We start from the raw sequence: 20,531 nt of genomic DNA, 5'->3' as shown, positions 1-20,531 counted from the left end.
GTGGGACAACCAGCCTAATACCTTCCCTGTCCCAACATATACTCTCGGCTATTTGTCAGAAATCCTGTATCCTTTGTTCTGTCACTTATCCTTCTTATGAAAGATTCATTTTTCAATGAACATCTTAAAGGACATTTTTGTTTATAGATCTGGGCACATTTTTCCATCTGGTGGAACATTTGTTTCGGGTGAACTACGAGGCACCTGTATTATAGGAAGAAAATCTGCACTTGAATCTTTTCCTCTTGGAAATCACACTTGCCAGGCAGTCACTCTTACAAGGTTTTGGTCCTTTATTTATTAAAGAAGGTTAATGTTGGTTGTTTAATCCAACTAATGATTACCATCATTAGAAAAAAAGGGGTCACATGTAGCTTATAACTTACCCTCTCAAGAGAAATATCATTGGCAACAATTTACTACATCAAATTCAGGTGGGACACACAGTGCCTTAATTCAAAGGACGATCCCTGATGTGAGTGTGCAGAAAAAAATTACACCACTATTTCTACGTGTATTCAGTGCTTATGTCAGGTGGTAAATCTCAGTCAATAGTAAACATTATACCATCAATCTCTAGTTTCAGGAACATCAAAGCATTCGAGCCCCCCATGCAACTAATCCTAAGAAATAAAGTTTTATCTTCCAAAACTTCCCAGAGGAGATCATTTACGCTGAACAGGTACTTCCCTATTCTGTGTATTTTCCAGCTGCCCATTTTCCCATATTTTTACATGCTTTTAATTAACTAAAAAAAATACTGCCTCAGAGTTTTATGGTTTCTGTTCCTTTAATTTTACTTCTTCCGGATTTCAAGTCTCTTTTCACATAGCAGCTTCCTAAAGTCACAAAATCATAACAAAATATAAGAGAAAAATCCATTGGTCCGCTATGTGATAGTGTCAAAGAGGGAAAAACGTTCCACGAAATAGACTTTGTTAAGAGAGGATTCTGCGCTTGATTATACCACCTGAAGCCTCCTAAGAAAAGTAAATCAAGTACTTCTAGACTAAATATCAAACATTCTTGTTTATCCAAGGTCATGTTGAAGTTAATTTTCCCCTCCTTGGCTTAATACTTTATATTGTAGATGACGGTCATCCACTTAAATGATATTTTCGTAGCTACCTAGAAAATGGTAAATTGCCTAGACTGGTGTGAATCTCGTTAATACAGGCCCTATCAGCAAGGTGGTGGTTTCATATCCCTCATCGTACGCCAAGGGTCCATTCCTCAGTCTCCTCCATCACCAAAACAACGCACAAAGCAGAATGATGTCTAAAACCCTCTCTGTGGCCCTTCTTAGAAACGAAGCGCAATTATTTCAACACCAGTATCGACTTACATGCACACACAGCATCTTTAAAATGCTCTATATTTTATTGCCTTGGTCAAAATAGTCCTTAAAGTATTCTTATTTAAAGGCTGATCTTCAGGTTTCTTTGATTTTTTTTTTTCTTTAATTTACTTAAATTGCTGGCCAATTAGCCAGCACTGAACACAAGGAAGAGGTAAGATCTGCCAGGAGGCTTTGGCTGACCCCAGAGGACCCATGCCAGTGTGGCCAGACTGCAGAGGGGAGATGTGCTGTGCTAGCTTGGCTGCACATCCGCCCACGGAGTTCTCTCTGTAGTGAGCTAAGCCGTCAGGAGGACTGAACAGAGGTCCTGGCCGCAGTGCAGGGACAGCTCGAGGGCAGTCTTCCCACTTGTAGAATTGATAACACTACTGAACTCATAGGCTACGACAAAGCCAAGTTTGGAAAAAAAGGAATCCTCTCACTTCCCCGACAAACACGAACCTATGGGACGTCCCCTACCATCCAGGTGGAAGGCGTGCCGAGCAATTTATTCTATATGTCCCCACAGTTTCTTTCACGACATCCGTGAACATCAATAATCATCGTTATTTATTTTTCCAACCCTTTGTAGCTTCTCTCCCATCTGCACAAAATCATTCATAGGGCCACAAATCTAATTTTAAAAGCTTTCAAAAATGTGTTTTCACTATTACTTATTAGGTCAGTGCACAAGCATTCCAGGGAGGAAAACCTGATTCTGCCTAAAACGCACATTATGCTCTTTCCAAAAGAGCACTTCCGTTAACAGTCTATGACATATTTGTTAGGAAACCTTTACGGTCATTCCTATTGCAAAGTTTGGAATTCTGGCATTAAAAGGAACATTTAAGGGGAAACTTACAGTCCTCTTTAAATACCTTATAATAATATTTCCAGACTAATAAACACTGCTCCAGTACAGAAACAATGTCGAGGAAGGTGACACTAAGAACCCTAACTTTACAAGAAAACACTGCCAACTTCCTCTTCAGAGGAAGTATAGAGGCAAATTTTCCCCTCAGAACTTAATCAAAAGTTTCCATAAAGAAGCAAGGTAAATCTCCTCCTCATCATCACATAACCAAAAAAGAATAATACAATTACAATGACACATACATGAACCACTAAATGCTAACCAAATAAAACAACAGGAGCCACTGGAAAACCAATCATAAATTTCCATAAGAAGACCAAAAACAAAAACAAAAAAGCAAGCTTTTAATCCATTAATCTATCAGTGAATAGATTCCAGGAAAGCACAAGGAAACAGATCCAAATACATTTATTAAAATACAAGGTACTACCCAAAGCAACAATAACTATTTCTGTCTACTTACAGCCTGTAGAGCTTCGAAGTCCCAAGAAACAGCAACTCAGGAAACAGCTGAAGGTGATTTCTGTTCAAACGCCTTTTGAGAAAAACAAAAACAAAGCATACATTACATAGAAAATATCCAACAATGAGTCTGTGATTTGGTAGTGTCATGCCTCATCCTGTATTTCAGGAAAGGGAGAAGTGACATTCAAAAGAATTCAAGCTTTGCAAATCAAAAGTTGGTTTCACCTTTTGTTACCTGACTCTTTAAAGCAATTTTCCATTATACGCTTACTCAGATGATTACTGAGACCTAAACCCTAACCTCACATGGTGTGCAGTATCAGTCATCCAGAACATACACAATGAAAAAAGATTTCTTGCCTGAGACTCTAGTCTAGCTTAGGTGAGTTCGATATACAACACAAATACCACAGTAAATGGTAGCCTAAAATAATTCATGTGCTGTCCCAGATGACCCAAATTTTTATCCAAGGCATTGTGGGGAGATGGAAATTTCAATTTTGTTAGCATTTTCTTTAAGTGTGGGGAAAAAAAAGGTGTGAGGAAATATCAACATGATTTGCCCCTATGGGCAAATCCACCAAGTCCAAACCTAACCCACAGTTCTTGACCCAAAACTGAAAATAAGGCTGAATGAGAACTAATAGTAGTGGCTAAAAATGTTTAGATCACGCTTTTTTACATGTTTACCTGATATGAATGTAAATTTAGAGTTTAAAAAATAATTGACTGCAACTCTAACTCAATTAAGTCCTGATGCCATGTAACTAAGTTCTTCTGGACTGTGCACCCTTGCTAAAGGCTAGGTAGATCCTGGCACTGGTACTATGATCTCAGTCCCATTCAGCTCATGTGGACATTTTAATATTTCAGTAAAAATAAATGTTCACATCCCTGCTTTTCCCAAATTTAAATTATATAATAAGCTGATGCAAAATGTACATTTACATGGTTTACAAGTTGAAAAAAAAATGTATAAATTGCTACTGCTCTACAGGAGAGTAAGAAGGTCCAGAAAACTAACATCACTTTAAAGAAAATTGAGTATTAAATATAAATGTTAAGAGGACAGGCAAAAAAGGCATGTTAAACTTGACTTGTTTATCTATCGATCTATCTATTTATCTATCAATCTTGACATATTTAACAGGCCATCGGGTAGAAGCAAAATTCTATGTAATCTCCAGAGGGCAGAACTGGCACTAGTGATTACATTTCTTGAGAAAGGAGATTATAAGGAAGACATTTCTAAGAATTAGTGAATTTCCAAGAATTAGAAGAAATGGCATGTCTGCCTTGAGAAACTTTCAACTCCTGATCCCACTTTTATTCAGGCAGAGGCAATGTGTTGTGTTGTGTTTTGTTTTCCTGCAAAGGATGTAATAAAAAGAACTCCTGCATTAGGTGAAAAATTGCATGAGCTGAACTTCAGAACTTCAAACTCCAAACTGCCATGAGGTAATGATGAAGACTGTAACTCTTGTTACATAAACTCACATTATAAAGAAGTTCATTATCTACAGAAACATTCTCGGCACTTAATAAAACGCACACTTATAAAAAAGTATGCCAAGACAATTAGGGGGAAAATGGTAAAATTAGTGGTGAAAGGGTGGAATTTCTTCCCACTTACACTAATTTTTATAAATAAAGCGTATAACAAGGTTAAATTTAAAGTGAAACCAAAAACTTTTACTTATTTATTTTCCTCTGCTGGGAATGGAGAAAGGAAGGAGTATTACTAAGGAAGGACGACTTCCAGAGTCTACTTAAACAACTGTCATAAAATATAACTTAGCTATGGCCTTGTTATATTTCTTCTCTCAAGAAATAGACAACAAATATTCACAACAGTGGCAATTAGATTTTTTTTTCCTAGAAAAGCAACCGCTCTGGGATTGACTCCCATTATTCAAGGAGACAATCTCAGTTTCTAAAATGGCAGAGATGGGGCGATCACACTGTCATCCAAACTACTGGACTCATAAATATCCTCCAGGATTCACCGGCCACAACCAGTATGCTCCTTCAAGCCTCCAGTCCCTGCAGAGCCCCCCAGCTGTTTGGAGAGCTTTCCCTTCTCTGTGGGCACTTTCTTACAACCTCTGTGAAGATTCCCTGATTCCCCTACAGAGAGGTAGTTCCTCCCTTGGCTGTGTCCCCATACCTTCATGGAATTTGATAAAGAAGAGTCCTTAACATTGTATTATATTTCTTCACCTACTGGTCTGTTTCTCGGTGGGCTGTAAGCTCTTCAAGTACAAAGACCACATCTTTGTATTCTTTCCTTTCCTCTCTGGCACACAGTGGGTTTTTAGGAAATTCTAAATGAGAACATACTTGTCTTTTTGCATTTTGATATACTTCAGCAATGCTCTCGCATATGCATTTTATATTCAGCCAACTATTCCTCTGGGATGCTTCCTGAGGATCCTGTCTTAGTTTTTATACCACTTTCCAAAGCCCCACCACCAGCACTGCTTTCATGTGCCGTATAAAGCAATTACATCCTTTCCCTCCCATCAACCTCAACCTCTCTCCCACTGCCATCCTCAACATCATCTAGAAGTTAAAAGGAACTTGATATGTTTAAACAAATCAGACATTGTGATAAAGAAGATAATTCAGATTGGATGCAAGCGGTGTCTTTTTTTAATGTTTGTTTATTAATTTTGAAACACAGAGAGATAGACATGGACAGAGAGAGAGAGAGAAAGAGTGAGAGAAGTGCAGAGAAAGAGAGAGAGGATCTGAAATGTCAGCATTGAACCCCACAATGCAGGGTGTGATCTCACCAATTTTGAGATAAGGACCTGAGCAGAAATCAAGTCAGACACTTAACCGACTGAACCATCCAGGCACCCGAATTATTGCTTTCATATTCCCAGCCATTCCTAATTCACTCCAAAAGCAATAGCTAACATATGCTAAGCTTACTACATGCTGATCACTGTTCTGAGAGGTTTACATGAATTACCTCCTTTGTTCTTCAGAACAACCCCATCGGTAGATACTACTGTTACTGCTGTTTAGGAGAAGGGTACACAGCTCAGAGAAAGTAGAGCTAAAACCTGAATTCAGGTAGGGTGATTCCAGAACATATCCTCTTAAACATTTCTCTCAAAGAGACACTGTAAATATTTCTAAATATTAATTCAAAATAAGGTAATACTGAAATTTCACTTCCCATCAATCTTTCCTTGGGAAAAACATAGCTTTATAGAGCTCATTTCTTTAATATCTATGAATGAAACACCTGAAAATAAAACATCTTTATTAACCAAAACTAACTCTATACTCAGCTCACTGTTTTTAAAGACCCATTTAAAATGCCTACTGTTGAGAGAAAAATGAAAATACGTATAGTTTTCTCTGAATCCAGGTAGTTTATCATCTTTTCATGAAAATTACTGTGAATGATCTTAATATTATCTAAATCAACCATGAGTGTAAGACAAGGTAGTATACTAGAAAGGCAGATGATAAATGATGTGATTACATGTGGAGAAAAACAGTGTTAGGTTTTATCCCTTTATAATAATATCAGCAAGCCCCTGGGTGGCTCAGTTGGTTAAGCATCTGACTCTTGCTTTCAGCTCAAGTCAGGATCTTGGAGTTGGTGAGTTCGAGCCCCGCATCAAGCTCTGTGCTGACAGTGCAGAGCCTACCTGGGATTCTCTCTCTCTTCCTCTCTCTCTCTCTCTGCTCCTCCCCCATTTGTGCTGTCTCTGTCTCTCTCAAAATAAGCAAACTTGAAACAAATAAAAAAATACATAAAAGCTTTCGGTACACTTTAGTTCCTGTTCTTTCTTCCATCAGTGCTACAAATAAACGGAAATCACAAACATTAAAATAAAAGGTGAAACTCTTCCAAAGTATTCAATTAAAGGAAAAACATTAAAGCAGGGGTTTCTTGTAAAATGACCAGAAATTAAACCCTTTTTTTTTTAATTTTTTAATGTCTTGTTTATTTTTGAGAGAGAAAGAGAGACAACATGACCAGGGGAGGGTCAGAGAGAGAGACACAGAATCTGAAGACAGGCTCCAGGCTCTGAGCTAGCTGTCAGCACAGAACCTGATGCAGGGCTCGGACCCACGAACCGTGAGATCATGACCTGAGCCAAAGTCAGACATTTAACGGACTGAGCCACCCAGGTGCCCCGAAATTAAACCCGTAAAGAGGATTCTTTTTTAAATACAGAATTACTTTAAAAATCAGTAAGGTGCACAACAATTTCTAAACAGGGCTGGAATACAAGTAACGTGCCATGACACAGAATACTTGTAAGCAGCTTAAAAAGAAGAGTGCCACAATGCTAATGCTAATGTAAATGAATTAAAGAAGCTAAAATCGGATGCTCCCAGAACAGGAAAGCAACATGTAGTACTGAAGTGTATCTCAGAGAAGGATTTATGGGAGCCAGCATAAATTAGCTCCACTAAGCAGATCAGGTGGGTCAATCACCTATTGTTCAGAGCAAGGACAATTGTGTTCAAGGAAGATTCGTTATCTGCAGCTCTTGTGCCAGCAGCTAGAAACAATCTGCCCACAAGACCTCTGGGCTGACTGAGTTTCTCGGGATGATAATGCGTGATTTCAGAAAGGTGTGCGAAGTGTGTCTCAAAGACATTTTTCCTTAGGGCAAAGATAAGAGGGATCCAAATGACTGTTTCCTCTGTGTCACTGCTATTTTGGGGTGTGACCTTCAGTGGAGTGAATGATCTTTCTGTATCACACAAGACACCACTGGTCTCTGAAATGCTGATTCTTAACAATCTCAATTTGAAGGGCAGCCTGAGCATTACTGACAAGCACTGCCTCAAATTATTATCTGTCAACTGTGTCTATGTCTTGCCCATTGGTCAAAGTGACACCCTCTTATTTCCTCAACTTTTACCTGAATTCAGTGAGTATCTGCAATCATCATCCCAATTCAAAATGTAAAATGAAAACAATTTTACAAAAGCCAATGGAAAATATATGTCTTGTATCTACTGTTGTTATAAATATAAGGTATTTTAGCAGAGTGTTTGGTCTATAATAAGCATTCTATAAGCGCTGCCTTAATGAGTCTATCATGTACAATCTCCTATTTGTCATACAAAAAAAAAAATGCCTTCTTTTCAGGCAAGTTTCTATTCCTTCTTAAAATGTTTTCATTCTAACATTTTTAAGGCAAAGGTTTTAACATTCATGCATTACAAAGGTGGGTAACTCAAACTTCTGAGTAAAACTGCTGCTTCCCCTTTACTTCCCGTACTTCTTGGCATTTCTTTGTCTATTCAGAGCAATTATGAGAAATACTCTGAAAGAAACCTTGAAGGAGTTTTTGTACATTCTTTCCATTTCTTCTATTGCCATATGCCATGTAAGAAAATCGCAATAAAAACGGTAATAAAATGTGAATGTACAAAAGTCAAATTTATTACATACACATTTTATTAGCTCAAAAAATAAAATAATGCCTAAACTGAGCTCTTGAAAAAACAAGAGAAATGTTGAAATGCATGATAATGGTTCTTTAAATACTAACCATGTGACAAGTGTTTTGTGAAACTACGTGCGTTATTTCATTTAGACCATGTACTGCTAGCATGCAAGATACTAATTATCTCTGTTCGAAAGATAAGGAAACTGAGGCTTTGAAAGATGAAGCAAACTGATCAATATCTCACAGTGGAACTGAAACCAAAGGGTTCCCAGTTTTGCGCAATAGCAGGATAGTAGGTAAATGAGGCTTATAAGTCCAAGGCATGATTATTGCTAATTAGAAGGAAGAGTTTTCCGATGGCACTCTTACCTAATGTTTCTGATTTTAAAAGGGGGTACAGGAGTTTGTATCTGTTTAGAAAGCATATTCAACTGCCAGCATGCCAGCATGCAAGATACTAATTATCTCCATTCCAAAGATAAGGAAACTGAGGCTTTGAAAGATGAAGCAACATCTATAGAACCGGCAACAGAAAATATAACTACAAAGTGCCTATGCAGAGGGGAGTCTGGGTTCTCTGCACCCTGTGCTCACTGCTGGACTAGAACGGCAGCACACACGGGGTGTTCCAGAGCTCCCCACCTGCATCCAAGTGCATGGACACTGCAGACAACAATCAGATATTTTTTTTATAAATGTTCTCTTAAAGCAATATTCCCATTACATCAGTACCAAATCATCCCTATTACCAAACTGACATTCTGAAAACATTTTCCCCAACATTCTCTCTAGTCCCGCAGATATAAATTGCTCTGAAAAAAGATAAAGTGCAGTATATATGAAAGTCCATGCAGAAAAGTCTCTAATTCCATGTAAAGTTGTGAGATTCCGTCTAGCAGGCATAATTCAAGCAGAAAGGGATCCAGCAGGAATGAAAGACAGAATTCAATGTAAAATATTTGACATTCACTGCTTCCACAAATACATTGTAACAGTGCAAACTAAACTACTCATTTCAGGGGAGGTAGAAAGGACACAGCATCCAGCAAACACTGTCACAAAGGATGAGCCCAAAACAGATGTGGGAAAAATAAACAGCCTTGCTGCTTCAGAATTTATAAAATGGCCCACAAAGAGCAAACAGGCCTTCTCACCACCCTTCAACTTCAACGCCCATAAAAAATGTTGCATGAGAAACCCTTTCGGATGCATTCCATGTTCTGCTAAACTTTCAATAGCACACGTGCATTAAAGGCTCCTATGATCAGTCAGTATACGTAATTTAAAATAGTCCAACATCCCTTATAAACAAGTGGGAATAATTCACACTGAACAGATACCACAGATTAAGTGATACACTTGATCATCCATAGCATTTTTATCTCACGCAGGGTCTACTTCAACCTCTGCTAGTAAGTTTGATAAGTTCTTTAAAGACACACTTTATTTCCCAGGAAAATAACTGCCGTGATTTTAAAGTTGGCAGTATAAAGAAGCCAGAGAACAATTCTTTTGAGATGAGCTCGCATTCTTTTCCAAGGAGATTAGCGCTGTTAGTTTGCCCTACTTTAAGAAAAGCACTATGTTATGTGTTGCCTGTAAACTTGTAGGATTAGTCAGAAGAGGGATTCTCCACATTCTTGATAAACGGGATGCTTCCTTCAGACCTGTTCCACGGCATATTCTCTTCTTGAACTCATGTGTAGAGGCCTACAACATAAATCCTGAAGTACCCTAATCCCTCAGCCTCGCACTGGCTGTCACATGCTTAAGAATGGTGGGTGCACATGGGAAAACTAATTCAGCACCACTTTAAATACAAAATTAACATGTCTTTTAGATAGTCTCTCCTGAGAGTGCATTGTTTGTTCAAATTTAGGTTCCATTGTAAAGGGATTTAGGTTTTTCTAAATTAAAATGAGTGTTTTCTTGATATTGGCTTGATAGAAACATGAAAATGTCTGCATGTACAGGTTTCTTTTCCAGTGCTCCCTGCATGGCTTCATTATAATACTTTAGGAACTATTTTTTAAGAAGAAAAAAGTATCTCAAATGACAAAGTTAGTAGGAAAGATATCATTTCAAATCCAACAATAGTAAAACTTGGAGAGTTTAAAGCAATACTTGTTTTAAAAGAACACGTTTGCACATTATTAGTATGAAAAGAAAAGCAGTCCTTGGCTTTATCACACTGCAATTTCCTTATTGTAAGATGACTGTAAAGTTAATGCAAAACCCAATACTCAAGATTTTCTACTGGCTTTCATTAACATAATCTAGGAATATCAGCGTTCTATTTTGGACACACACATTTCATTGCATTTAGGACTTAATGTCCTAAATTTTTTTGTACAACCCAAACAATTTCAAAACTTTCTCATACTCTTGCTTTCACACTAGGAAGGAACCTGTAAACGCAGAAATTTTCACTGGTGGAAACTGAAGTGGCCTGGGTCTCCTTGAAAGGTCATAAAACAGAACTTTAATGACTGCAGTATAATTCCATAAACTAGAAGTGAACAACAGAATTTTACACAGCCTACAAAAGTTCGGGGCCTCAATATGATTTTTTTTAAAAACCTTGAAGACATTTTTCACCAGTCAAAAATCACTTCGAATTAACAATTTTGCATGGAGACTTTATTGCAGAGATACACAAGTATCTTCTGGGAAGGATAAAAACGTATATTTTATAAATGTTCTGATTCTTTCTTGTAGCTTATTCCTAATTAGTTTGCCTTAATTAATTTCCATTGAATTAACTAGTCACATAACTACATTAGATTTCAGTCAAACACCTCAGTTAAACAAATAGGAGACCTCCCAATACAATCTACATGAAGCACATTTCTCAAAGCTTCTGTTCCTTCCCAGATAACAATTACTAGTGGCAGAACGTGGAAATCTGCCACTACACATGTTAGGTCTGAAAAGATGGTAGGAAACTATCAAGACAGGAAGTAACCTGTGGTCATGGTGTGTAACCATGATTAAAACATACTCGTTTTACAGTGATTCATAACCACATTATTATGATGATCATATTATCTAATGTTGTTTCCCATACAATAGAAAGGGAGGAGGGAGCGAGTATGGAAGGAGGAAGGTTGTTAATATTCATCTATTTCTTGACTTTTGACTGATATAATCTTGTATTTATTGATTCTGTGAAGTGCGAAACAATCTTTCATTTTGTAGCTATAATTCTTGGATTTACAAATAATGACTTTCTCATTTGATGCTAAAATTAAATTCAACCTAATAACATGACTGTTTCTTACAGATTAAAAGTTGGATTTCTATAAAGGCACAAATCTTATCTTCTGTTTTCAGATTTGTCTTCTTTCTCTAGATCAAGTTAAAACTCTATCAACATAAAACAAAAAGAAAAAACTTGTAATTTTTAAATGTTCACAAGATAGCCTTTTGGAATTGTTTTATCATTTTAAAATGAAAAAAAAACTTAGATCATATATGGCACACAAAAAATTAATATTTTTATTTTTTTCTTCACATAAAAAATGAAAATGAAGTTACTATAAATACTATGTGAATGGCATTCATAACATAAGCCTGCATTTAGACACCTTTTTCTTACTTAGAATTTGAATGGAAAAATTCACATCTAAATTGCTAAAAAAGAAAAAACAACGTAAGTTCACACAACGTATAATTAGTTAAAAGTTAATTCACTGATTACTTCCAGTTTCTTACATGGTCTCTTGCAACTTCTTAGGGGAAAAAAAGGCAGTTTTTGAGATGTTGGCACCACCTACTAAAATAAGGATATATCCCATTGTCCATAGTAATTTGTTTATGGACCCCTCTGGTTAGCTATTTAATTTGTATTTTTTAAATAATATACTGAACAAAACCTATAATAGTTTATTTCACAATAGCTTGAATGCATTCATCAGCAAAATCATCTTGCCATTTAATGTATTTAAAAAAATAAATATTTGAAAAGTGTATCCACAATGTTCCTAAGAAATGGTTTTGAATTCCAGAGTCCCAAGGAGATGAATTGGCTGTCAGATAGCAATGTGCTTCCATCAGAGAGACTTGGCAGTTGTAAACAAAAGGAATTTTCTCAGCTTTTCCTCACAAATATGAAATATTTGCTCTCCGCCAACAGCTGGGGTGATTTAAAGAAGTCCTGCATATATATTAGCTTCATTCAAAATTACAAATCTTCCTCCCACTCTGAAACATCTGACTGCATCTTAGTAGAATAGAAAACTGTTCTGAGATGAAGTGACATTCTCAGGGGAAGCAAAAGCGAAAAGCGAGTACCTACTTACAACTCTAATCAAATTTCAGATCATAAGGCATCTGTTTAATACTTTTTAGTAAAAGTGAATCTGTTCAAGTGATATTCGAAGTGGCTTGAAAAACAATGAAAAGGTCTGGTTTGTTCTAGCATTTCTAAAAATATTTAGAATGACATATAACCAAATTGAGACTGTATGAAAAGTCATCGAAATTCCTTCTATTGGATGTTGGTTAAGGATCCAAATATATACATTTCTGTATGATAGTTAAAAATTATTCATGAAAAAAGTGTTAACATTTGAATTATAATTTTAAATTCTGTATTCCTCTAACTGAATATTTAAATTATATTGATACTTTTTCAAATGGATGCATTAAAAATACCTTTACAAGATACTCAGTAGGAATTAACTATTCATAAAGTCTACGAAGGAGATCAAAGAATACTTTCAGAGTATTTTTATATACCAAGGGATAGGTTATGAACTTATGAACTTTGTAATGAACTTAACCAAATGTTTACCTCGTTTTTATTTCTCTCTGAAAACTAGCTCAAAGTAGTGATTTTAAATTTATTTTAATTATATTCCCTATTTTGTAATATTTATCACCGACAAAATATCACAATAAAATAGACATCCCTTGGTTTAATATTACTTGCGGTGATAAAAAATGATGCCTATATATTTAACATCTTAGAAGTTGACAAGCCATTTTTGTCTACTTAAAATTACACGGAATTAAGTTTTGCCCTTGGGCCCGGTGAATCTGAGTAAGTGCTATGCCCAAAATGAACTTTATATTTCATTATTTTAAATAAAATTTTTATTTTTACCTAAAGTGCCTATTAAAGCAGGCATGGAAATTGTTGCTACTTTTAATAGAGCTCTTACATGCCCTTAAAATGAAAACTTACTAAACTTGAGTTATCAAAACATATGAGACATGGAATTCGTACTTCAAATTATATGCTGTGTAATTTATCTTAACTATTTCAGACAGACATTTTGCCCTCTGTAGATATAAATTAATAATGGCCCTCAAGTAGTATATACCAATCCATAAGATTCTGTGTCTGAAAATATAAAATACATTTTAAACTCTGAAATCCACATGGCCTTCTTGGAAAAAAAAAATCAATCTTAAAACAACCATGCTTTAATACTATAATTCTTGCTTCCATTTCTACCAATCTTTAAATTATTTTTCCAGGAGAAATACTTAGAAAGCTGCTATAAAATAATGAAAAGAAGTTGTGAATAACTGTTAGTAACAATGTTCACCATAAGTGATAAGTATCAAAAAGCAAATTTCATCACTAAGAATTTAAAACATGTCCTCAAGTGTCATGCGAGGCAACAGCATGAAAATTAAAAAACTACTAGCAAAACTTTTCAGTAGTATACTGTAAATGCAAATAAAATGACCACCTTTCTTCCTATAAAACCAAATAAAACAAACCAGATGAACATTAAGGAAAACATGTACCTCTCAAAGTACCAAAGCAATGGTTATTCAAGGAAATCAATGTCTCAGGAAAGAGAAGTCTGTTTTTTTTCTTTAATCTTTATTAAAAGTTAGTACTATTGATGCTAAATCCTACAATTTGTAATTGTAAATTAGTCTGCAAACCACTTATTCAACCTTTTATTTCTGTAAAACTTTCAAAGACTAAGACATGAAGTTGAAGACATGGCCCTTGAAATCCAAGTATTTTTTAACAAACACAGTTATGTCGTCATAACTTTGGAATTAAAAATACTTACAGTCTCTCCAGTTCTTTAAGATCCTGGAATGCCCCTCGTTCAATGGTGCTAATCTTATTCTCCATAAGCTGACTGAAATGCAAAGTATAACAGGGTCTTAATGTTACCACTCCCCATCTAATAAGCAAGTTTCACTTCAGCCACTGAAAAATTCATAACCTCTTTCCCTTTATAAAATTAAACCATGCTCTGGTTTGAGATTTAATATGAAATTTAAGGATGGTATATTTGAGAGAAATTACAGAGGGCAAACAGCATCCACAGCACAAAACTTTCATAGAAAATCTAAAATACTAGTAAAAGTTACTAGTCAAAACTCTAAACCTCCGACTGTAGCTTATCCTGAAGGGCGACCCATGACATGGCAGTTTTGATGGCTGTTTTTGGTAAACTGATTTTGGAGTGAGTTCTTAACTCAAAGAATCCACAGAAAGCATGTCACCACACTTTAATTCATTTATGGATATGCACTGGAAACTGGAATATTTCATCATGGCCAAAATGTGTCTTTTAAAAGATAAACACTCAACACACAATGATCAAAAGTATATGTTCCTTGCAATGTATATATTTACAAATCTGTAGGTAAAAACAGTTTTACATTACATTGACTCTCACATGATGTCTCCCTCACAACAAAGTTAACTCACTAATTAAAAAAGTAATCGTATGTCAACAATATTATAAAAACGACAAAAGGTGTAAAATACAACAATTCAAAATATGACCAGTAATATTTTTATAGAGAAACATCTCCCATCAAAAACTGTGAAGAGTTGGATTGCTTGATTTTAAAGTTAAAAATCATATCTAAGTGCTGTTTGTTTGTTTTTAAAAAGTCTTTTATATTAGTAATAATAAAATGCAGACCCACTTAAATTCTTTCTAGTTAATCTCAAATCCTAAAAGTGTATCAAATGTCTCACATTACTTATTCATATTGTGGAAGCAATTATTCTACACTTTTATATGCATGAGGCACTTAGGGTATGGTATAGCAAACATTTGAGGTCATTTCTATAATATTGTTTCAATGGCAAGCATCCAACCTTAAAATAAAAGCCTACATTTTCATCAAAAGCTATAATACAATGATAAACAAAAAAGAAAGGAAACCAAGACCTTTTAAAATTTTGTTTCTGTCATTGGGACAGTTTTTCAAAGTGAGGCCAGTAACAATACAAAATATGCAGCCTTTAAAACAAAAGAAAATGCTTCAAAATACAGAAGAACATACTTACAGAACTCTTAAGTGTCTAAGACCAGCAAAATCTGTCTTGGTAATCCGTGTGATGTTATTTCCATTCAAATCCCTAAGAGAAAACAGGAAAATGACAGTTCCATTTTATTTCTATCAAGATCTAGTTAAACAAAGAAACAAATAAAACTTTAAGGTGAAAGATTAAGTCCAATTACTAAAGTAGTTTACAAAGTAAAAGACACAAGGGAGTAGTAACCTTTGAAAGATCTTTTTCCCCCCTAATGATTCTTAACAAGTTTACAAAGTCCATGCTTAGAGGCATCTGACAAGAACATGAAGTGATTATGTTATCAGGAGAAGTCCTCTTTTGTGTGTAAATGGAAGTGCTTTCAATTTTTGTTTTTACAAGGCTGTTGTCTATTAATTTCACAGGTATTCTGCTATTCGACTATTATTGTTAGGCACGCCCCCAAAGAGTTCCCTTCAGGCACGTAAGTGGAACAATTTTCTAATACTACTCAGAGAGAAATTTTTAAAATTCAGAACCCTGTCCTTAGGTGGCATGGTGGCTCAACTTCCTAAGGCAAAGGAAAAAAGTTAGAGTGCTATCAAAGGAGCTGCACTTCAAAGCCTCGCATTTATAGGCATTTACCTTCCAACAATTCTATGTTTGTAGGAAAACTAAACTCTTCATTTGCAGCTCAGGGACCCCCGCTGTGACTGTAAAGTGAAAACTACTAGCGGGGGCAATCATGGAAATAGATTCAGGCCTTCGCATTTTTGTTCGGATTTCAGCACCACGTTTCCTTCCAGTCACCACCCCCTTTTCTGGCATCTTAGGTCAAGATCTCAACTTGCCCTGGTTCCAATCATTTCAAGTAAAACCAGGCTTTGCTGCGGTTTGCATGTTCTCCTTCACGGAAGTAAGTTTTCTCTTACCCCTGACTTGAAAACATCGTGTTTGAAATTCGTATTGAAAGCGCGTACTTTGTCCATGGTAGAATCCTACAAGCCAGCGCTGAGTCAACTGTTTTCGGAAAACTTTACTGGCCCCTCTCCCCATCCCCCAAGGACCTGAAACTCAAATTACTATTTTGTTCTAAGTGCACTCCCTTTTTGTGGAGTGAGACGTGTCAGTGTCTCCACTTCAAGCTGCTCTGAAGAGCAGGCGGTGGCAAGCGCGGACACAGAATTCTGCACCGCTTTCTCCCCAGCCCGCTCTCCACGCTGAGCGAAGTGGCACCAACTTGCTCCTACAATTGTTGGGGTCCTTTACGGGCTGTTTGACAGAACGCGGATCCCTGCCCTCCATCCCAGACAAATGTGGTAGATCACATTCGGACAAGACGCCCTCGGTCGGGCCCCAACTAGCCCAGCGCTTCGGGCCCGAGAAGGAGGGAGACGTGGGGGGCAGGCCAGGGAGGCTGCGGGTGGGGGAGCCATTTGCAAAGGAAGAAAGGGCTCAACTCTGGCCTTGAAGCCGAGGGCGAGAGAACTGGGGGGGGAGAAGGAGAGCGACCTGAGGCGCTGCGGGCGGCGCGGGTCCCGGCGGGTCCCCTGCGCCGCGAGCCACCCTCACACCCCGGGGAGGGGGGGCGGGGGGCGCGGAGGCCGCGGGAGCAGAGGCGGGCGCGCCGACCCCGCCGCCCGCGCCCCGCGCACGCCGGGCCCACGCGCAACGGCGCGGGGAGCGCGCCCGGGGCGCTCGGGCGGCGCGGGGCGGCGGCCTCGCGTTCACAAAGGGAACGGCCTCCATGCTCCACTTCCCTCAACTCGGGAAGTGCCCCACCGGGAGCGCGTGGGCCGTCAGCACCGGGGCTGCGATTACTTCTTCATTAGAGATTCGCGGCGACAGGGAGGCGGGGATGTCTGCGGGCAGCAGAGCGCGAAGGAGGGAAGGGGAGAACTGCGGCCACGTGAATGGGCACAGAAACTGCCAGAAAGGTGCGCGGGGGGCGAAGGGGGGGGGGTCTGGGGCTCCGCAGGAAGGGCCGGAGGGGGCAGCGGAGGGCCGCGGGGTCGCCGTAGCCGTCACCCCCGCTCCGCTGGTTCGGGCTGGAGAGCCTGCCCTAACTTCGCCTCGACGTTGGGAAGCGGTCACCCTTCAGTCACCCGCTGGGACCGGTCTCCCGGGGCCGCCGCCGCCGCCTCCTCCCTGGGGACGTGGGGGGCGGGGGAGAGAGTCGCGGGGACGCCGTGCGGCGGCGAGACAGCTGCCTCGGTCCTGGGGCATCCTTCCCTGGGAGGCCGGCGGACGCGCCCCCGGTGGGGGGGGGGGAACCCAGGCGCCCCACGACTCCTTCTCCCCAGCCCTCCGTCCCCAGGAGGGAGACACTGAGCCGCCGAGCGGAGGTCTCTCCCTTCTGAGTCCCTCCGCCGACCGCCCCCCCCCCCTCCGCGCCACCCCGCGGCGACAAAAGCTGGGATTCGGCCCTGGAACCACCCGGTAGTGTTGACCACCGCAAGGTGACTCCGTTTACAGAGTCTGGGGGACAGAGTCGCGTCTCCTTTGCCCCGGGCATCCTCGAGTACTTGTGCCTACGTAAGAGGCGCCCCAGGCCCGAGAGAAGTCGCCCGCCCTGGGAATGGAAGTGGCTGGACGGGAGTGGGAGGAAGGGATCCGGCGCAGATGCCAGGCGGCCCGCCCCTCCTAGGGCAGCCCCCCCCACCCCAGCAGCGCTCTCCCGTCCTTCGCCCTCCCGGGGAGTTCAAGCCCAGGATGCGCGTGCAGGAGAGCTGCCTGATCCCTCCAGGCTGGATGGAGGGGATGCGCGACCCAGTGTGCCGGGGGGGGTGGGTGAAGACCCCATACTCACAGTCTCTCCGTGTTGCGGGGGATATTCCTGGGTACGCTGCGCAGCGCCAGCCCGTGACAGTCCACCGTGCTGCCCGAGCAGGAGCACTGTGCCGGGCACGCCTGCGGCGCCACCTCGTTGAGGACCGCCAGCACTAACCCCAGCGACAGGGACAGCGTCTGCCAGCCGACGCCGCGCATCTTCCCCCGCCGCCTCCTCGCTCGCCGGCGCGGGGGGTTCCTGCTTAGCTCGCTGTTCCGCGCGGATCGCGCTGTGTCTGAGGCCCAGTCTCTGGCGCGGGGCTAGGACCCCAGAGTGTCCGGGTGAACGTACGCAAAATAATTTGGAAGTGACTGATAATATTCAGGACAGTAGAGACGATACAGGTACGAGCCTCCCACTTCCCCTCCACTCTCCTCCAGCAGGGCAGGCGCTCCTAGGGTCCTGAAGGCGCAACTTGAGGTACTGAGGATCAATTGGCCAGGCCAAGGCTATAAGGAGACCCCAAAGCTGCGAGGAGGGGGTCACGCGTCGTCTGCCTCGCAGAGATCAACTTGGCGGTAAAAGAGCTGGGGTTTCTCAAGGCCGTGTAGATGCAGGGGTCGCTTGAGCGGAAAAGGGGGTGCTCCGATTCCACGGACCCCCTCTTCAAATCCGATCCCAGTGGGGAGGCTACGAGACAGAAGAGGGGTCCTCGACAGAAATGGTGGCCTCGATCAAAGTGGGTTCTCCGAAGCTAGAAGGCTCAAGAACCCCGCGGGCTGGGAGCGGAGCGCGCCGGACGACTGGGCATGGCGCGCGGGGGCGCACGGGGCGGGGGCGCAGCCCGGGGGTCGCAGGGCGGCGCTGCGGGTCTCCCGCGAGGTTCACTCCCGCGGCCTCCCCGCAGCCTGCGGCTCTTGCGCAGCCGGGACCGTTCCTCGCCGTTTCCCGACAGCCGAGGGCGATTTGCAAACACACATGCACTTCGCAGACGGAGATCTCAGCAATCGCGCCTCCTTCCTGGCGTCCTTGGCGACGCTCCGCACCAGGGCCTTCCCTGAGGTCACGCAGAAAAGACAAAAAGGCAGTGGGGCTGCCGCAGCCGGCAGGAATATCCACTAGTCACCACCCCAGCAGAGGAAATCCAAAACGCCAAGTTGAGGACCAGAGCTCCTCCGAGGATTGAGTCGGGGCGGGCTGGGAGGCAGGCCGGAGGGAGCGCAAAGGCCAAGGTGGATGTGGTCGCGTCTTGGGTCCTGCCGGAGAGTCCTGGGGGATGACGAGGTGGCAGTGGGCCAGTGCGATCCGCTACCCCGAGGAGAGCCCGGAAGGCAGCTGGATGGCAGTCCGGTGCGCGCGCGCGCGCGTGTCACCCTTCGCGTCTCCCGGATACGCCGCAGCCCCGCAGCAGACACCTGATGGCAAAGGTGGACGAAACAAGCGGAGGCTCCCGGGCAGGCGCAGCCCCTTGGCCGCCCCCCGACAGCCGCCCGCAAGCGGGCCCTCCTCCTCCTCGAAGTGCAGGAACTTTTCCCAGGCTTTGGATCCTGTACCCCACGGCCACGGTGGGAGTCCTCCCGCCGACGTCGCGACGCCGCCCGGATCCCGGTGCTGCACCTGACTCGGCGGCCGCAGTCCCGAGCAGCCAGTCTCCTTCCAGCCCCTTCCCGTCTCTCGGCTGCTCTCCGCGCCTCCTTCTCCGGAGAGGCAAGTGGCGGAGAGGGAAAGCGGCGACAGGCAGCGGGGACTCGGTGGCTCTCCTGGCTCCCGAGCTCCTGGCAAGTGTCTAAACAATAGGACGGACGCAGCAGCCCCGGTCTCGCTGGGCTGCGGGAAGGTGGGTTGTTGTTGTAACTGGAGTTGTTGGCTCGGGCTGCCTGGCGCTGAGCGCAGCCGAACAAAAACCCGCCCGGCGCCTCTGGAGCCGGCTTCGGGCCCCGGGACGCTCCCCTTTCTCTTCAGCACTCCCGCCGCGCCCGGAAAGCTCGGCAGCTCCCGCCTGCGCCCCGGAGCCGCGGCGCTCCCATCGCTCGCCGCCGCCGCCTTTTTAACCACCGTCTGCGGCAGCTACCGCCGCCACCGCCGCCGCTGCCAGCCTCCGCGGCCCGCGCGCTCCCCAAATAAATAACCCCAAGTCAGAAGTTAAGCCGGCGCGGGCCTTATATACCCAGCAGAGCCCCCACCCCTCGGCCCCGCCCCGCGCCGCCCGGCGCCGCCCACTGGCTGCGCGCGGGGCGCCCGCACCTCGCGGGGGAGAGGTGAGGCCCCGGCTGCCCGCGCCGGGCGGAGGCGGCGCCGGGCGGCGCGTTCCCGCGCGCCCCGGCTCGCGCCTCGGCTCCCACGCCGCGACAAAGTTTGCCGGAGGAAGGAGCCTCCTGGGCCCTTGCCCCCCAGCCGCGGGGCCC

General features: G+C 42.5%; 1 protein-coding gene across 3 annotated transcripts in view; it reads right to left on the bottom strand.

Annotated features, from left to right (window-relative positions):
* Positions 1-19,231, bottom strand: part of SLIT2 (slit guidance ligand 2) — a 373,810-nt gene extending 354,579 nt beyond the window's left edge. For 2 of the 3 annotated variants that reach the window (XM_039216599.1, XM_039216600.1), the window contains exons 1-4: positions 18,166-19,230; positions 15,390-15,461; positions 14,149-14,220; positions 2,677-2,748 (exon numbers count right to left, since the gene is read on the bottom strand). In XM_039216599.1, the coding sequence (XP_039072530.1) occupies positions 2,677-2,748; positions 14,149-14,220; positions 15,390-15,461; positions 18,166-18,344 (395 nt within the window). In that variant the 5' untranslated portion in view covers positions 18,345-19,230. Of the gene's footprint in view, positions 1-2,676; positions 2,749-14,148; positions 14,221-15,389; positions 15,462-18,165 lie in introns of all 3 variants that reach the window. The other variant, XM_039216602.1, reaches the window with a different exon arrangement.
* Between the last annotated feature and the right edge of the window lie 1,300 nt (positions 19,232-20,531).

Source organism: Hyaena hyaena, unplaced genomic scaffold (assembly GCF_003009895.1).
Source record: "Hyaena hyaena isolate Hyena2069 unplaced genomic scaffold, ASM300989v1 scaffold_640, whole genome shotgun sequence".
Classification (NCBI taxonomy): domain Eukaryota; kingdom Metazoa; phylum Chordata; class Mammalia; order Carnivora; family Hyaenidae; genus Hyaena; species Hyaena hyaena.
The sequence above is the reverse complement of the archived record's forward strand: the minus strand, read 5'-3'. Positions and strand labels throughout refer to the sequence as shown.